The 18,774-nt window shown below is 39.8% G+C and overlaps 1 protein-coding gene across 4 annotated transcripts in view; it reads left to right on the top strand.

Moving 5' to 3' along the window:
- MXI1 (MAX interactor 1, dimerization protein) overlaps positions 1 to 18,492 on the top strand; it is a 107,869-nt gene extending 89,377 nt beyond the window's left edge. For all 4 annotated transcript variants that reach the window (XM_043985386.1, XM_043985385.1, XM_043985387.1 and 1 more), the window contains 3 exons: positions 13,020 to 13,134; positions 13,701 to 13,872; positions 15,939 to 18,492. In XM_043985386.1, coding sequence (XP_043841321.1) covers positions 13,020 to 13,134; positions 13,701 to 13,872; positions 15,939 to 16,102 — 451 coding nt within the window. In that variant the 3' untranslated portion in view covers positions 16,103 to 18,492. The remainder of the gene's footprint in view (positions 1 to 13,019; positions 13,135 to 13,700; positions 13,873 to 15,938) is intronic.
- Positions 18,493 to 18,774: the final 282 nt, after the last annotated feature.

Here is an 18,774-nt window from a genome sequence, read left to right as displayed (position 1 = left end):
CATGGTAGCTGGCAGGGTGCAATACTATTGACATCACTGTGTTTCAAACAGAAAATTAACAAGTAGCTACTGTTGTGATTACAGATTGCCTTCCCAGCCCCTGTGAGAGAATGCTTTCTTTTTTGGACTACAGCACTTCTAGGCCCCTTCATACCATTAAATCAGCAAAAGGCGGCTGCCAACATCAGGATGAACACCAACAAAAGGCCAAGCAGTAGAAAAATGTTAATAAGGAGAAAATCTTTCATTGCTTTCCAAATTGATGGGAAAGATTTTTTTAAAATCCCAAAGTAACTTCTCTACCCTACAACCCATGCAAAGTTTCATTAGGCTAGGTTCCAAGGATACCTGAACTGTCTAGAGCTATTTTATATACAGGAAGAATAACCTTCCTTGCCCTCTTTATAAATCTCTGAAGAATTGCCAAAGGAAAATAAGCTTGTTTGTATTTAGAACAAATTACCACTGTTTTCTCCCATGATTTGTTCCTATTTCCAGAATTTGAGGTATTGAGTGAATTTATAAGGGGATTTATATGGAGAAGCTCAACCTAGTGCCGAGTAGCTGTCAAGTGAGCAATTTCTATGAAATCACTTTGGAGATTAAAAGGCAATCTGGGTTCTTTGTGGGAGTTCCAGTGAAGAACAGATGCCTCGGGAATAAGATTTTATTTATTTATTTGTTTGTTTATTCATAAGGCTATTGAATGTCAACTCCTCCTTAGAAATGAATGCCCGATAATACTAAAGAATGCTATGTTTACACGTTCCAAGCTGCAAACATTTTACTAACCAATAGCCATTGAACCTTGAATGAAACTTCAAATGAAATAGTATGAAATCAAATAGTATTTATAGCTTGTAGTAACTTAAGTTATATCTGTGCAGATGATTCCCAGATCTATAGGTCTAGCCCTAGTCTCTTTCTTTTCTTTCCTTTTTTTTTGGGGGGGGGTGGGGGGGTTGCAGTGAGGGTTAAGTGACTTGCCCAGAATCACACAGCTAGTAAATGTCAAGTGTCAGGCCAGATTTGAATTCAGGTCCTCCTGAATCCAGGGTCAGTGCTTTATCCACTGCACCACCTAGCTGCTCCCTCTGCCCCAGCCAGTCTCTTTCTTGAGCTACAGATCAACTAACTGCCTTTTAGACATCTCTAACTAAACATCACATATGCATCTCAAACTCAACATGTCTAAAATAGAACTCTTCCCCAAAATTTTCTGAAATGCTCCCTTTCCTGAACTTTCTTATTAAGGTTGATGGTGCTTTTATTCCTCCAAGTCACCCAGGTACAAAACTTTAGTATCATCCTTGATTCCGTGTTCTCACCCCACATTTTTAATCTCTTAATGAATCTTGTAATCTCCACCTTCACAACATTGCTCATCTGTGTCCCCTTCTCTCCACTCACACAGCCACCATCTTGTTCAGGTCCTTCTTTTACCTGGACTATTGCAGTCATCTTCTCATTGCTATCCCTGCCTCAAATCTCTCCCCACTCCAGTCTGTCTGCCATTCAGCTGCCAAAGTCACTTTCTTAAAGCAGATTCTCAGTAAATTCCTTCTCAGTAGATTCCAGTAGCTCTATATTTACCCACAGGATCAAATAAAGTATTCTCTTGGCTATTTAAAGCCCTTCACAACTTCATGTCTTTATAGTTGTATTATACATTACAAAGTATACTATGCTTCTTAGGCTTTACCCCTTTTCAGACCCTGTGATGTAGCTGGCCTACTTGCAGTTCCTCACACATGAATAGTCTCTTTGCCTTTGCCCACTGTCCCCAATGCCTGGAATGTTCTTCCTCCTCACCTTTGCCTCTTAGTTTGCCTGGGTTCCTTCAAAACTCAGCTTCAATTTCACCTTCTGCACCTTTCCACCTTCTTCCATCCCAAGTCTCCTTGTGCTGCTAATGTCTTCCCATTGAGATTGCCTCCCGTATTTCTTGTATGTACATATTTATTAACATTTTGTCACCTTGAGCTCCTTGAGGACAGATAGTATGCTTGCTTTTCTTTATGTCCCCAGAGCAATTCCTGCCACATAGTTAGCATTTAATAAATGCTTGTTGGTCAGTTGATTAGTAAACTGTTTTCTAAAACATTGTGAGTTTGTATATGTATAACTGACTCTTATAAACTTTTCTGAATTATCCAAACTTTTCTTTCTCCTTTCTCACATTCTTATCAAGGATATAGGAACAGGGTAAACTTGGATAAAATTGCCACTTTTATAGGAGCTCTACTAAGGAGGACAGAAAGCTTAAATTGATTATGAAAATAAGAGTGTTTTTAAAAATATCTTTGGATTTCACTTCTACACGTTATCCCTGTTCAGCATCACTTATGAATAATTAATTAGGTAATTTATGGTTTGCTTGGCTTTAGTAGTTTAATTCTCATATTTTTATATTAGACTTTTACCTGCCTCCTTTAAAGTTGAACAGCAGCAGCACTCTGAAAGACTCAAGGAATCTTGTTACCATCTTTAAGAAAGGAAGTTGAGAAGTGAGTTGAGAACTCAGTCATTTGACCTCCCTTTTTATCTTGGGTCTGGACTGGCATAAATAACAAGTTATGAGAAACCTGGCATTTCATGAACAAAACATGAACTTTGCATGAATCTGCTTACATTTGGGTGACAGGTAGGCTTGTATATCAGGTAATTTATTGAAGGCATAATGAAAAAACCATGGGACAAATTAGTACTTATATTTACTATTTAAATTTCATGTTCCATTTAAAAAATGTCTTGCTGCTATTTCTCTTTGTTGTCACTGGCCTCTGACCTGATCATATCCTTTGTGAAATTTTTATATAGTGACTATCTGTGACCAAGTCTAGAAGGTAGAGAAAGGGTGATGGATACTGTTCTCTATAATTGTCTCATCTCCTCCCACTACCACTACCATCTTCTCCTGGAAGGAACCATACCTGGGATGGAAGTAAAATGCCACATGTGGTGAATGCAAATTTCATAGCAGAACTTCATTTTCCTTACCCTTTTTGGATGGTTGTAGCCTCAGGGAGTATTTCTGCTGTCTTCAGCTTCTCTGTCATTCATTGATTATTTTTAATCAGCAATGAAGATAATTGCTAGATTATGACTTCTTGCGGACAGGGAGAGTAGCTATGTTTTATATATCCTTGAATCCCTTGTAACATCTAATACGTGGCACAGTAGGGGGGCTCAGTAGATATTTGATGATGACAAACTATTCTTTTTGTCTCTTTAACTTATTAATCCTTATCTCTCAAAAATAAAAGTCAAATGAATATTGAGCATGTTGTGGATTTGGGGTGTTAAAAGAATGTCATTATTATCGACATATCTAAAAAGTTATTGAGAACTAAAAATATATGGGATCCCATATATAAATTAGGAATGTATCATTCCAACCTTATGAGATGTTGTTCTAGATACACACACACACACACACACACATATATATATATATATATATGTGTGTGTGTGTGTGTGTGTATATATATATGTATGTATGTATGTATGGAACGATTGGAACGACGCCACCTGCTGGAGACTTACTATAGAAGAGTTCTGCCCATGAAGCGAAGGTCTTTGAGGGCAAGACCAGGAGTCTTTTCTTTGGCGTCAGGAAGTGACGCGGGCTAGTGGGAGGAAGAAGGAAGAGACTAGCGCTCTGTCTCTGGCTCTTTCCTCTGGACTCTGGTGGAGAGCGGATCTAGAAATGTGCTCTCCCTTTAATAGATAGGAATCTAGGCCTTTCTCTCTCTCTTTACCAAATTCTTATTCTCCTTAATAAATGCTTAAAAGTCTAACTCTTGCTAAAACTTATAATTTATTGGCGACCACTCATTAGATATTTTAGACAGTTTAGCTAGAATTTTAGACCTTAACATATATATGTGTGTATATCTCAATATGTTTTATATCCAGGTACATAAGAACACAATTCAAATACAAAAAGATTGTGTTTTTATGTCTAAAGCATCAATTATGATTATTAAATGGTTTGATTTAAAATTAATTAACCATTTAACTAATGTATGCTAAGTCTTTGTTGAGACCCTGTGACTATAGGTTAAGGGTTTCTAGTTGTCTTGCATAGAAACCTGTTTATTTCTAAACATTGGAAATTTAGGATGTGGGTTTTGTGAAAGCCTTTTAGAAATGACCAGTGCTTACAAGCCATCCCTATAGTTTCATTTCTAATTGATCTGCTTGGTTGGCTTGTAGCACTGAAGTGCTACAGATATATAGCACACACATAAATATGCATGTATACATATATACATGTGTGTATGTGTATATGTACATACATATATACACACATACATTGCAACTTTATCCCAGCTTCAACATTTTACCAAATAAGATTAAAATGAAGAGTTACGAGATGTGAACAGAAAAGGGCCTGGAGGCGTCTGTTAAGTTTGCCCCTGAGCCCTTGACAACCCAGTCAAATTGATCACACCTCAATAAAGACCAGGCCCCTTTGCCAACAAGTTAATAGGGAATTTGTACTTTGTGTTTCTCTTCTGTGCATTAGATTGTATTTCGTCCATAGGTAACAGATTATATTGAAAGCTGCTATCTTGTGACTAACTTTTCTTTTTCTATTCAGAGACAGTCAGTTGATCAATAGGACAGCATCATGCTGCTCACTTGTGTGATGAGCAGGGATATTAGTGGGTTCACTTCCATCCGTGTTAGCTTCTTTAATATTTCATTTATATAACATGCCATTTTTCCAGAAGAGAATGAGGAGGGGAAAACGTATGTTCCATGTAATTTTGAGAAAGCAGAATTTTTACAGGATAGGTGCAACAGCAGTGACATTTCAGTGTTTAACCTATAGGATAAGGGCTGCACACTGATGTCATTTCCAAGGATGTGTTCTCAGAGTCATTGACTCCAAGTCACAGCAGCTTTAAAGAGCATAGCTCAAGGACTTGCAGCCCATTACGTAACACTCTGCAGCAAGGAAAATACAGGCTCTGTCCCCAACACTTGACTTGTTTTCAATTTCTGATTTAGTTACTTGGCAAATTCTTGGTATCCTGTAGTGGAGGAATGAAAGAAGAGGCTTCCAATAAGAGAGTGTGCTTCCAAATGCACCAGCCAATGAGAGATTGTCAGTGCTGGACTGGGGTTGGGTTTCTTATTGTTGTTGGGCAGGGGGATTAGAGTTGGGAAAGACAAGAGACTTGAAAAACATCCTATGATGTTTATGGAGATTCCCTCAAAGGGAGTTCCTCTTTTGGTTGTTGATGCCAGTATCTTAAAAGACTGTGATTTTGTTCCCCCTCCCCTTCCGTCTCCCTCCCAGCTCCATTTTAATCGGTTCAGTTTGGCTAGCAGAATTTACAGGGTCTGAAATCAAAAGCATTGGTTTCTTCGAGGGAAAGTGATCCCAATCTGCCAAAGCAGGAGCCAAACAGACCATAATTGTTCCTTGTCCCACTAGGGGATTTACCCCTTTTGAAGGTGTGGGTAATTTTGACAGGACTCTCCTCTGTAACAGGGTAAGTGGCTGGGAATAGCTTCTTCCCCTGGGTGAAAGCAAACACAAACCCATCTTTAGTCTCATTTTAGAACAGACCCCAGAGTGTCTTTGAAAATAAAAGCACTTGGGTATTTCTCATTCTCCAACCCCCTCCCTCTTAGTTAAGGAGACTCCAGTTTTCCCACAGGATACCCCCTGCTGTTTCTTCCATTCGTGACTTTGGTTTATTGTCCCAGAAGCTAAATTAGGATTTCAGCTTTAGGGTTTCTACTGAAATTGGGGTGGAAATGGGGGTGGGGTGGGAGAAACTGCATGGAGGGGGTGGGGAGAGGGAGCAGTCGCCATCTGAGTGAAAAGTTAAGAGAATACCAAAGAACCAAAAAATTGCCTTATTTAAGCTCTATCTTTCTTTATAACTGAAACCTCAGCTTCTAATCTTGAACGTTTTTCCTTCTGTTTAGCTCAAAGATGATCAGAATGTTTAGAGTAGCTTCATTTTGCCTAATAGCAGGCATGCTCCCGTTTTGAAAGAAATTGACAAGACTCATGGATCTCTGTCCCCTAAATGTCTTCTGCCTATCTTGGTTGTTCCACTTCCTTGTTTTTTGTATTCTTTCCCAACTACATCAGACCCCCAACCCACAGACCTCCTGCCCTTGTATGCAGATGCCTTCCCTGGGCTGTCGATCATTTGAGCATGAAGGTAAGAGAAAAAGAAGGCCAGGTGGCATTGAGAGATATGCCTTTCTTGTCCAGTTACAAGCAGTGAGATTGTGGAAAAGAGTGGAGAGCAGCACCACCTCAAGGGAAGGAGAAGCACTTTACTCAGTAATGAAAGTTTTAGAGATCTACCAGGGAGAGATTCTCTAAATTGAGAAAATGGATTTTCTGATTTGGTTCTTCCCTGCATGTAGGCACATGACCCCCCCATTACGTTGGAAGAGCCTACTTACCAAAGTGTGGCATGCATATAAATAAGCACTTTTGGAGACCTGCAGGCAGGATTCAGAGGGTGACTTTGGAAAATGTGGCTTCCCCCAATTGGCTGCTCTCTTGCATCTGCTACTAAGCCTTATGGTTGCTCAGCTTTCCAAATGCCTGACCCAATTAGGAACACAGAAGACCGCAAAAATGACATTGGCACGAAGAGTATGAGGATAGAGAAGCATCATCCTCAGCGTGGTAGAGTGGCCCCTTACTGTCTCTGTGCCCATGGCAAATCAGTTAGGTCTGAGTTTTGTGTAATTTAAGATTCTAAATGTGGATTCTAATCTGTTCCCCCAGTTTTGGGAGAAACTGACTAAAATCACTGATAAAACAAGTTTAGGTTTTTAAGGGTTTATTGAAAAATAGAAAGAAAAAGATTGAGAACAGAATTCCAACAGCCTGGCATTTCTATCTTTCCTCAAATTTCCTGTGAAGTCCTCTGCCGCCACCACTACCATCAAGTCAGGAACCCAAAAGCGGGAGAGCTCTCCGCGCAGGCCCTCTTTCCTCCTTCCTGTCTCCTCCCAGAAAATAGGAGGCTCCTCAAGTTGATTGGCTGGTAGCCTTGATAGACAGCACCCATGAGCAAACGTCATTTCCTGACGCCAAGGAAAAGCCACAATGCCTCTGAGGCATTTTCCTCATGGCAGAGCTTTCCCACAGCAAGTCTCCAGTAGGTGGCATCATTCCAATCATTACAGTTTCTTTATCTGTAAAATGAGGGGTTTAGGTGTGAAGACTAGGTCTCTAAACAGAGGCTTAATGACCGCCCTTAGTGAAGATATTGGGGGTGTTGTTGGCCAGGTATTAGATGGCCTGGGAGGGCAGTCCCTTCCAAGTCTTAGATTCTGGGATACTGACTAGATTATCTCTAAGGTTTCTTCCAGCTTCAAGACTTACTATTTCTGAATCCTAAAACTCGTGAAAGATACAGTGACACCACAGACTTCTGACAGAGCATGCGCTTTGATGGTATTTGTACGTTCCTAAGGCACAAGGTACCTCATGGAGAAAGCAGCCATTACATCCCCTATAACTGCTCTGGCCATCCTTTTTGCCACTTTGAAGACCCAGACACAAGGGTTTACTGCTTCCAAGGTTATTCTCAGCATCCAAATCACTATCATTCAATGATTTGTATCATGCAAATGATGTATAACAGAAATTAAGAAACTTTTCATCTCAGGCTAATTTCCTCTTTTTGGGGGGGGGGGGGCAATGAGGGTTAAGTGACTTTCCCAGGGTCACACAGCTAGTAAGTATCAAGTGTCTTAGATCAAATTTGAACTCAGGTCCTCCTGAATCCAGGGCTGGTGCTTTATCCACTGTGCTACCTAGCTGCCCCCCCTTTTTTATACCTTAAGTAGCATTTTATTCAACTCTTTCCCTTTTTTGCAGAGCAATGAGGGTTAAGTGACTTGCCCAGGGTCACATAGCTAGTAAATGTCAAGTGTCTGAGGCCGGATTTGAACTCAGGTCCTCCTGAATCCAAGGCTGGTGTTTTATCCACTGTACCATCTAGCTGCCCCTGGGCTAATTTCCTCTTAATCCTAGGCCTAAAGGCTCTATCCTTCACTCCTGATCACCTGAATGCCATTCCTCTCTGTTTATCTGTCTATCTAAAACCCCACTGCATTTTTAAGACCCAGTTAAAGCCTGTTCTAGGAAGCCTTCCCCAGCCTGCCTCAGCCTTCTGTGTACCTTCCTCCTTGTGTGTATTTATTGATGATTTATTAGGTGATCCCATTCCCTCCCATCTTCTCCAGCAAATTGCTCCCTCTATCCTACTTTCTCTCATGTTCAGTCTCTCCCTGGATACTTCCTTGTTGCCTAACAATAACACACCTGTCTCTCTCATCCTCGAAAAACCGTTATTTGATCGATCCAGCAACTCTAGCTATTATCTTATTTCTCTCCTCCATTTTGTGGCTGAACTCCTTGAAAGGTCATCTACAGTCAGTGGCTCTACTTTCTTTCCCGTCATTCACTTCTTCAGCTCTGCAGTCTGGTCCCAACCTCATCATCCAAATGAAACTGCTTTCTCTAAAGTTGTCAACGATCTATCAATCACCCAAGTTAATGGCCTTTTCTCAGTCCTCATCCTTCATGGCCTCTTTGTGGTCTTTGATACTGTTGATCCTCCTCTTCTCCTTGATAATCTCCTCTGTCCTGGTTCTCCTTTGCCTTCCTCAGTCTCCTTTGCCAGGCCACACCTCCCCTGAGACTCTGTCCTGGACCCTCTTCTCTTCTCCCTCTATACTGTGGGCCAGCTAAGTTAATGACAAATGTTAATGTTAGAAAAACTTGTTCTCAAACAAAAACAAAAAAGAAAGAAAAACTTGTTTAGAAGAGACAGAAATTATTTCAACTGATTTACCTGCAGTACCCAGGGGTAACATTTTTTTAATTTCTGGTTTCAATAAAGACTTGAAAATAGTTTTTATCCTGATTATAGTTTCAGATAAAGAAAAAAATTCAGTTGAGGATTCTGTTTGGTTTGACCACCACAATATTAACAAAATATCAAAACCCATGCTAAATTCACTAATAGAAAAACCAAGATGTATCAGGGATTTGTTATTACTCATTTGTTGGTTTAACACATATTTTGTTAAGACTTACTGTGTGTATATATATATATATATATATATCCCTGTGCAGGCACTGACTGAAATATAAAAGAAATGCAAGACAGTTTTTGCTGAATCAGTCAGGTGTTCAAAATATGCTTTCATATAGTGCCTAGCACATAGTAAGCACTTAAAAATGAATATTGTTTGATTACTGATGCTGCTTTTCATTGTCTGTCAGGTGTGTCTACTTAGTAGTAAGTAGATAAGTCAAGACAATAAGCATTTATTAAGCACTTACTATATGCCAGTCACTTTGCCAAGTGCTGGGGATACAAAGGCAAAAAATAATCCTTGTTCTCAAGGTGTTTACAATCTAATGGAGGTGATAACATGCAAATAACTATGTACAAATAAGATATAAATGTGAATCAACAGAGGGAAGGCAGTATAATTAAGGGTGATTGAGAAAAGCTTCTTGTAGAAGGTGGTATTTTATTTGAGACTCAAAGGAAGCCAAGAGAAGAGACTAGGAGGAAGAGGATTGGGGGGGGGGACAATCAGTGAAAATACAGAGATGGAGAATGGAGTGTCTTGTGGGAGGAACAACAGAAAGGCCAATGTACTTGGGAATGAATAAGGTGGAACACAGGAAAGGTAGGAAGTGGTCGTATAGCTTTAGAAAGGTAGAATCAACAAGACTGGCAACAGATTAAATATGGGAGAAATGAGAGTGATAAGTTTAGGATAATACCTAGGTTGTAAGTGTGGGGGTCTGAGATGTGGTGCCCTCAAACAGTAATAGGATCAAGGGAAGGCTTTGGGAGAAGCGGGGCAGTTTGGTTTTGGACATTTTGAGTTGAAGATGTAAACATCCAGTTGAAGATTTCCATTGAGCAGTTGAAGAGAGACTGCATGTGAGGAGAGGTTAGGGCTGAATTAGCAGATGATCTGCATGGAGATGATAATTGAAGCCATGGGGGCTGCTGATGAGATCACCAAGTTAAATAGTATAAAACAGGGCTTCTTAAACTTTTCCTACTTATGACCCCTTTTCACCCAAGCAATTTTTATGTGACCCCGGGTATATGGGTATATAAAATAGGGATACATAACCTTTTACTGTTGCCAAATTTTTCACAACACCCCCACACACAGACATTCAGTTACACGATGGTTCATTCTTGGTGGTCTCTTTGGCAGCTTTCAAAACTGCACTAATTATTAGCAAGAGAGATGTGGACCTTTTCCCTTCTTCCTCCAATCAAGTCATGAGCCTCTTGTTTGTTGAATGTTATAATCCTAATAGAAATTTCCATTGTAGTTGTTTTTCTTCCAATAAGAATAAAGGTCTTCTGTAACCATGTGAACTGCCTTACCTGGGAGATTTCTATTTAGGAAATGATTGGAAGGCTTCATGAAGTTGGGGGTGTGGGGCATCGGGTAAAAGATTATAAGTTTAAGCCTCATTTGGGGAAATTTGCTGATGAGTTGGGTTTTTAAATTTTTTTTTCTTTTGGTAAAGCATTCCTTTAATAAAACTGAGTTTGCCACATTTTCATCTGGAATTGAGTTGTTTAGTCTGGCAGATTTTGTGAAGGAAATACTGACAGACCCTTAAAGATAGTTGGACTAGTGGGTGCTGCAAGAATATTGACAATTTATCAGTCAAATCTCTGACCTCCCTAGCCTTGACCATCTTTGTTTGTCAGCGACAGAAGTGCCCACTTATGAAGCTTCTTCAGCCTTCTAACAGTGGGAATTTTACTTAACAATATTTCTGCCCAATTAGATGGAGAGGGCATAGGGTTAGTGATTTGGTAAAGCCATTAATGCCCTCTGTGAGTAGAAAATGGATGATGTTTCTGTCCTGTTCATAATAGATGTTGCAAGTTCACTTAGAAGACCACTGGGAATACTGAGGATATATGATGTGAAAAATATGTTCTTTGACTTTCTCTTAATGTGTAATGCTAACTAATAGATTGCTTCACATTGGACTATTGCTATTGTTGGATGGGATCATATCTTTGGAAATTGGCCTAACTATAGCTTGTTAGTCCCAGAAAAGGCAGGAGTTTATCGGTCAGGATTTAGAATAGAATCTGTCTCAGAATTTCCAGTAAATGTGTTTGTGAAACCAGGTGACTTTTTCTTTTTTAACAGCTTTGTCAGTCAGTCTTTCCCTTTTGCAACTATAAAGGAGAAAGAAAAATGGAATTCACACCTAAGGTAGTTTTAGGAATTGGGCCAAAAGGAGATTCCGTGGCCATTTTTTCTATCTTTTCCTATCCTTTCCTGCCAGGTACAGGTTCTCAATATTCCATTGTAATTAATTTTGTCTCCACTAGAGAAAGACTGACATTTTAGAGATAGTCTACCACTTATTTAGTGTTTGATGGACAGTGGGGACTGGTGCATAAAAGAGGTGGTAAGGTGTAGTCATTACACTGTAGTGGACACAGCACTGGCCTTGCGGTCAGAAAAACCTGGGTTCAAATCCTGCCTCAGACATCAGCTGCGATACACTAGGCAAGTCACTTAACCTCTCTATGCCTCAGTTTCCTTATCTGTAAAATGATGAGGAGTAAACTTGATAACTTCTTCTAAGGTCCCTTCTATTTTTTAAAATAATACATATTTTTATTTAAAATTCTGAGTTCCAAATTCTATTCCTCTTTCCCTCCCTCCCCTGCCCTCTCCCTGAGGCAGTAAGCAATCAGATATAGGTTATACATGTGAAATTATGTAAAACATTACCCTATTAGTCATTTTGTATAAGAAAACTTGAATAAAAGAAAAAAATTAAAGTGAAAAAAAGCATGCTTCAGTCTGTGTTCAATCAATATCAGTTCTTTCTTTGTAGGTGGATAGTAGGCCTCATCATTAGTCCTTTGGGATTGTCTTGGACTGCTGAGAATAGTTGTCATTCACAGTTCTTTATCAAATGTTATTGTCACTGTGCACAAGGTTCTCCTGGTTCTGCTCACTTCAGTATTCACCAGTTCATAGAGGCTAAGGTCCATTCCAGCTCTCAATCTATAGTCCTGTGAAAGTCTTTGTGAGAGAAATTCTACACCTCTACAGGATACTGAAAAGTTGCTATCTAGCTATACTGTCTAAAAATCTAATGAGTGGTTGCCAATTAGAAGCTTTAGCAAGAGTTTAGACTTTTAAGTATTTATTAAAGAGCATTAGGATCTAATGATCGGAGAGAAAGGCAAAAATCTAACTTCTAAGAGACCCCATCATCCCACCTACCATAGTGAGGTGAGGAACAAAAAAGGACCCGATGCTTCCTCCCAGAAGCCTCTCCTCAAAAACTGAAACAGCCCATCCCCTCCCCCCACCACACACAGCCCCAAGCTAATTGGCTGGTAGCTTTGATAGACAGTACCCACAAACAAACATCACTTCCTGATGCCAAAGAACTGACCTTCCAAGTCACATGGCTTGCCCTCAGACGCCTTCTCCTCATGGCGGAGCTTTCCTACAGTATCTGTCCAGCAGGGGGCGTCCCTCCAGTTGTCAAAATACCTTGACAAGCTGAAGGCCCCCTACCCCCACCCCCCATACATTTACTAGCGTTAGACTTTAGGTAGCCAAAACCATATTTACTTGTCCCAGTGCGCTTTCCATACTTTAGATATTATCGGGTTGAAATAGCTTATTGGGTCTGAGGACAAATAAGTGGCCCATCTATGCCTGGGCTTACTTATGGGAATAAGAGTTAGAATAGCTGGAGTTTGTCACGTAAAATAATTGGGAAAGGCTAAGGCCCCAAAATATGGCCAGCCTGTCTTTGCTACTTAGTACTTTGGAACTAGAAAAAGGAAGGGCAAAGTGTGTGTGAAAAGGAAAAAGCACAGGCCCCTTATCTTTGGGCAAAGGATCAGTTTCATAATGCACTCAATGTAAGGTGGCAGCAGTGGCAGTGCTGGTCACCTTAGCTGACTTTCCTCCATCCCCCCCAGACGAGCTCATCTTCGCCTTTGTTTGGAACGCTTGAAAGTGCTGATCCCACTTGGACCAGACTGCACCAGGCACACGACGCTTGGCCTGCTCAACAAAGCCAAAGCGCACATCAAGGTAAGAATGGTGGCCAAAGGCAGCTTCTCCTCAAGGCACTTGGGGCTTTGACTTGAAGTTAGGATGTCAGCAGCTTATTGGCCTTAAGAAGTGCGACTTTTTAAAATAAGTGCTACACAGCTAAGCAAAAGTAGAATAGCACAGCCCTCTGTTATAAGTTGTTTAGACAACGTGGCCATTTGGAGTGCTGCAAACAGTGAGAAAATACCAGATATTTTGCTTATCCCAAGGAAGGAAAGAAATAAGGCCCTCTGGTGGAGAAAGCTCAGATTTGATGTTGCCCCTCAGGATTTTTCCATCTGTGTTCAGCAAGGGAAGTCTCTTGTTCAAGGAGATTACTTATTGACTTCCCCACTCTGTACAAACAGTGCATTCATTGCACACTCAAAATTAATGAAAGATAAAGGCATAGTTTTGTGGTGAAAAAGGAGGAAAAAATAGCCCTGTTTTTGTTTTTTATTTCCTTAGAAGAATTCCTTTTAGATGTTAGGTAGGAGATCAGAAAGTACCATTATTTGTTGATGTTCTGTGCACAAACTTAAATAAACAATGTGTTATCATTTTAGAAACTTGAAGAAGCTGAGAGAAAGAGCCAGCACCAGCTTGAAAACCTGGAACGAGAACAGAGGTTTTTAAAGCGACGACTAGAACAGCTGCAAGGTCCTCAGGAGATGGAACGAATACGAATGGACAGCATTGGCTCCACCATTTCTTCAGATCGTTCTGATTCAGAGCGAGGTAGGCAAACTGCATCTCCCCCAAAACGATGACATTGCCTTCTTTACTCTCAAGTAAAATCTGGGACAGTCCAGAGCTGTTTCCCAAGCAAAGGTGTAAATCTTAGTGATTTCCTTAAAAAGTCAAGAAAAGGTACTGTATCTATGTTCTTCATCCTTATCTTCATCTTCTAATGTTGCTGCATGTGTGCACCCTGTTCTTATTCAAATGCCTTCTTTCTTCCTAAGAGGAGCTTTTATTGACTTCATAGGGAAAGAGGAAAGGATGAATCATTTATTATGTACTTACTGTGTGCCAAGCATTAGGCTAAACGCTTTATGAAGTTATCTCATTTAAGCCTCATTTGAGGGATGAATTCATTTTTGACTTGGTTCTGTTCAACTTAACCTCCTGGACAGTGTCCTCAGAGTCAGTCCTTTGTACAGAGCATAAGCTCAGTGTGCACCCTGTTCTTCAGAATCTTACAGCTAATAAGTTATAAGCTCCTTGAGGGAAAGGACTCCTACTGTGGTTTCTTCCTTTGTCTTTGTTTCCCCAGTACCAGTACAATGACATGCACATGTAGGTACTTAACATATGCTGCTTGTTGGATTGGGTTGGATCAGAGAATGTTAAGTAAGCAGCATCAGAAGTCTTATGGATGTGGCAAAGAGTTATGCTGTGTAGCTTGTTTAGACAGCTGGCTGCATTTTAGAAGTAAACCTTCAAGACTTTTAAAGCAACAAATCCTTGTGAAATGAATTTCATCCTAACCCCCCGGGGCTCAGCAGTCAGAATTCCGTTTTCCCTTCAGTGGTTCACTCTTGTAATCTATGGAATTGGTGCCAAATACAAGACTTCAGTGCTCGGGTTTATTTGTTGGAGGAGAAATGTAAAATGCTAAATTGACTTTGGCCTGGCATAGCCTTTTTCTAAAATTTAAAGTAGCTTTTATTTTCAAACCCATTTTTTTCTGTGTTTGCTTATTTATGCAAGCGCATGTATATTTAGCTTTTGAATTGATGATGCGTATGCATGGACATAGGCTTTCTTGTCACAAGTATTTGTTTGGGTAGAGGTTTCCATACCACTGCAGGAAATACCATTAAAAATGAATATTTTACCATAATACAAATGATCTCTAAATCCTTAGGCACTTAATTTCAAGTAATAGTTGATACAATTAAATTTTAGTAACAATATCTCAAAGTGTTTTGTATATATTATCTCATTTGATCCTCAAAGCATCTCTCAGTGATGAGGGCATGAATAATTTTCCCCATTTAACACAAGCACTAACTGAGGCTCATAGAGCTTACTGTCATTACAGAGCTAGTAAGCAGCACAGCTGTAATTTGAACCCAAGTCTTTTCAAAGTCTAGTGTTTTGTTTTTGTTTTTTCAACTATGTCATATTTTGGACATCTGTCACTCAAAGTTTATTATATGATTAATGTAATCCATATTAATTATATGATAGATTTAGCCCATGCCTTGTTGAATTGAATTGAACATAGGCTCTTGCCTAGACACAAACATCATTATGTTAAATCTTGGTAGTTAGTAGTACCTCCTCCCCTTTAGGACTGCTGCCACCAGTAGTCTGGTTGAATATATTTTCCCATTAGCTTATGTTTACTTAAGTTTATACTTTTTTTTCCCCTCAAGGCAACACTGATTAATAAACAACACTGAGAATTAGTTTCTAGTGTGATGCAAAACAGATGTCGTTTAACCAGTTGGGGTTGGGATTTTTTAATATTAAGCACTAATTCCCAAATAGACTGAGTACTTTTGGTGGGAGGTCCAGACGTTCTGGCGTCAAAGGATTTAGTAACTTGCTCCCTAAATTGAGACCACCACTGTATCCCGGACATTCCCCTTTGTAAAAATATCCCTATGTCACTCCACCCTCACCCCCTTCTGCTTTCCAGAGAGATCACTGATAATAAGCTTATTATGTAACAATTGTTTAGTGCCCAAAAAAGCAATTGCTTTTCTCCTCAGCCGCATTCCTTCTTAAAGGTATATACACACAGAAACAAATGCTCATGGTCTTCTTGTCTTCTTTACTTTTCTCTTTGCCAGAGGAGATTGAAGTGGATGTTGAAAGCACAGAGTTCTCCCATGGAGAAGTGGACAATATCAGCACCACCAGCATCAGTGACATTGACGATCACAGCAGCCTGCAGAGTATTGGGAGCGATGAAGGTTATTCCAGTGCCAGTGTCAAACTCTCATTTACCTCCTAGAATCCAGCATGACAAAACAGTGCAGGGCAAATTATTCACTGGGCCAAGCCAACCCAGTTTCTTAAATTGGGTTCATCATGCAGTTTCCTCTTTCAAAAATTATACTTGAACAAAAGGGTCCAACAGGCCTATGTATAAGTAGACCTCCCCCAGGAGAACCAACATATTAGTTGTTATTCCTATTGCAAAAATCATAATTTCTAATGGCAGCAGAGAATTCATGTGAAATGTCCTTGATTTGATATGGTTGATTTGAAAGAGGACATTGGAGATTCAACCCTCTCTCTTCTTTTCCAGTTTGCTCACACTGCATTGAATGGACACATTTAAGGACTGGGCTTTGGGCCCTTCTTGAGCTTTATGATCCTACAAAAAAAAAAAATCAAACCAACCCTTAGTAATGAAACAGTAAAACAATCAGGCATTAATTTTGTGTAACTGAGAGCTATTGTAGCTCAGCCCGGGACAGCTTATCATGAAGCCTGTGGATGATCAATTCTTTTTTTTAAAGCTCATTTCATGCCCTGCAAAAGGAGAGACTCCCGTGAAGCCTATTGAAAGGGATCATCATGCAGCTCCGCTTTCTGTTGGACTCCATGCTAAAGCAAGTTCTCCTCTTCCCGCATTATTAGCACTAGGGCACCGAAGGGGCCAGAGCCCATTTGGGTCTGCACTGGGGATAGGAAGGCTTGCACTCCACATGCCTCCATGTCTGCATGGGCCTGAAGAGTTGTGCCCACAGCAGAAACGGGCCCCGGTCTGAGCCACGGCAGCGTTTTTATTTCCAATTTTGATAAATGTTTGTATGTGTTGAAAAACCAAACCGACATCTTTTTAAAGCTTGTCCATAAGAAACATAGATGTCTTTTATAGTGGAAAAACACATGGGAAAAAAATCATCTATTTTGATGCAGCATTTGATAATGATCAAACACCTCACACCTCACTCTTTATAGTGCACAAAATGAATGAGGTCGGGGCTAGGTAGGAAAAAGGTCAGAGCTAATGTTTTTAGTTTCTTTTTAGAATCATTCCCCTTGACCAGCTTTTAACCACCGGTACCTTACACTATCATAGTTAACATAGTTAAGTTCAGCACTTGTCTCATGTAAAATTTTGCCTCCACTTCCTCCGGGCAGTCTCTCTCCCTCCCCGTCCTCACAGTCCCATTGTGCAGGTGCTATTGCTCGTATCAAATATTATCAGCAATGTTATTTTCTTCGAGGAGAAATTTTTAGCCTGCACTTTGATGTCTCGTGTTCCCCTTGTCTTGCAGACTACAAAAGTTACCCTGTCGTCTTCCTCTCTCTCCCCTACTTCTTCTCTGCCCCTCCCTCCATCTCCCCTTGAAGCCTTTGTGGCAACCTCAACCCTGACATTGTTTGAACTTTGTATACCTTAAGTAATTTAACTACCCCTAATTACTAAAAGAATTACTTTATGATTTTCATAACTTATTGCTGATTTTAATGGGTTGTTAATTTCAGTCCTGTAGATTTATTTTATGTTTTAGGTAGGGCTGGGCAAGAAAAAAAAAAAGAAATAAAGACAACCTTATTTAGCAGTGCAGTTGAGTTGTGTGTTAATGTTAGATTATCCTGTATAAGTAGCACTTTAACAACATTCACCACTCCTTTGTATGAAATGTATTGTGTTCTGCCATCTTGGTCATACATAAGGCCTTAGGATACACTTGTTCTTCTTGTACTCTTCTGTGCCTCAAAAAATATCTTACCTTGATTATGTGATATATCTGAGTGGAAAAAATTATTGCAAAATTCTTAAAGTAGATTTTTGTTTGAATACTTAAAAAAGTGCATGTTTTGAAAACTAGAATTCCATTATAATAATATGCAACTTCAGGCACTAGGGACTCAAGGAAAATGTGACAAAACAAATAATGTTGCCGTGGCCGAGATGAAGTATTTCTGGTTTTATTATTAATCTCTTTCATGCCTGGGCCAAATTACTGCTCTATATTTGCTTATTTCTGTCTTTTCTGAGAGGCATAATTTGATGGCTGTGTTCATTAGCATAGAAATCCAACTGGAGCCATTGACTAAACTTCCATATCTATTTCTATGGCCCTGAGATGAGTCACTTAGCCCAGGTTTGACATTTGTGACATTATTCAGGTGAGCTTGAGATGCCACCATCTTGCTGCATCTTCTTCAGTTGCAGTCACAAAATGGTAAGCCAGCCTGGAAGGTGTTTGTTTGGAAGGTACACTACGGATTTCAACTGCCCCTAGACGACTCCCCTCCCTGGGTTATTTCCCTTTTAGGGGGGAAATTGTATGATGAGAAAAAAGTATTAATTTTTTAAAAAGACAAATCAACTTTGAAGATTCAAAAATGAAATTAATTGTAAGAAATAAAATTGTTAATGAAGAATATCCGAGTGCTTTTTGTACCATGTTTCTCTGTGAAGATAAAACTCTGGAAAGCACTCTTTTCTTTGATAGACATTGACAGATTGCTTCCTCCTCTTGTTCACTCACCTCCCAAATGTGCATGTGCTGATATTATATATAGAAGACAGGAGTTAATGGCAGTTTGAATTATCATTGTTGTTTCCAGACCTGGGGTTTTAAACAGGTACCTAGACCGACCAACTGATAGTAGAACACCATACAACCAGACATGAAATGGTTTAATGTGTCCGATAACCTT

Source organism: Dromiciops gliroides, chromosome 2 (assembly GCF_019393635.1).
Source record: "Dromiciops gliroides isolate mDroGli1 chromosome 2, mDroGli1.pri, whole genome shotgun sequence".
NCBI classification, from domain to species: Eukaryota; Metazoa; Chordata; class Mammalia; order Microbiotheria; family Microbiotheriidae; genus Dromiciops; species Dromiciops gliroides.
The sequence above is the reverse complement of the archived record's forward strand: the minus strand, read 5'-3'. Positions and strand labels throughout refer to the sequence as shown.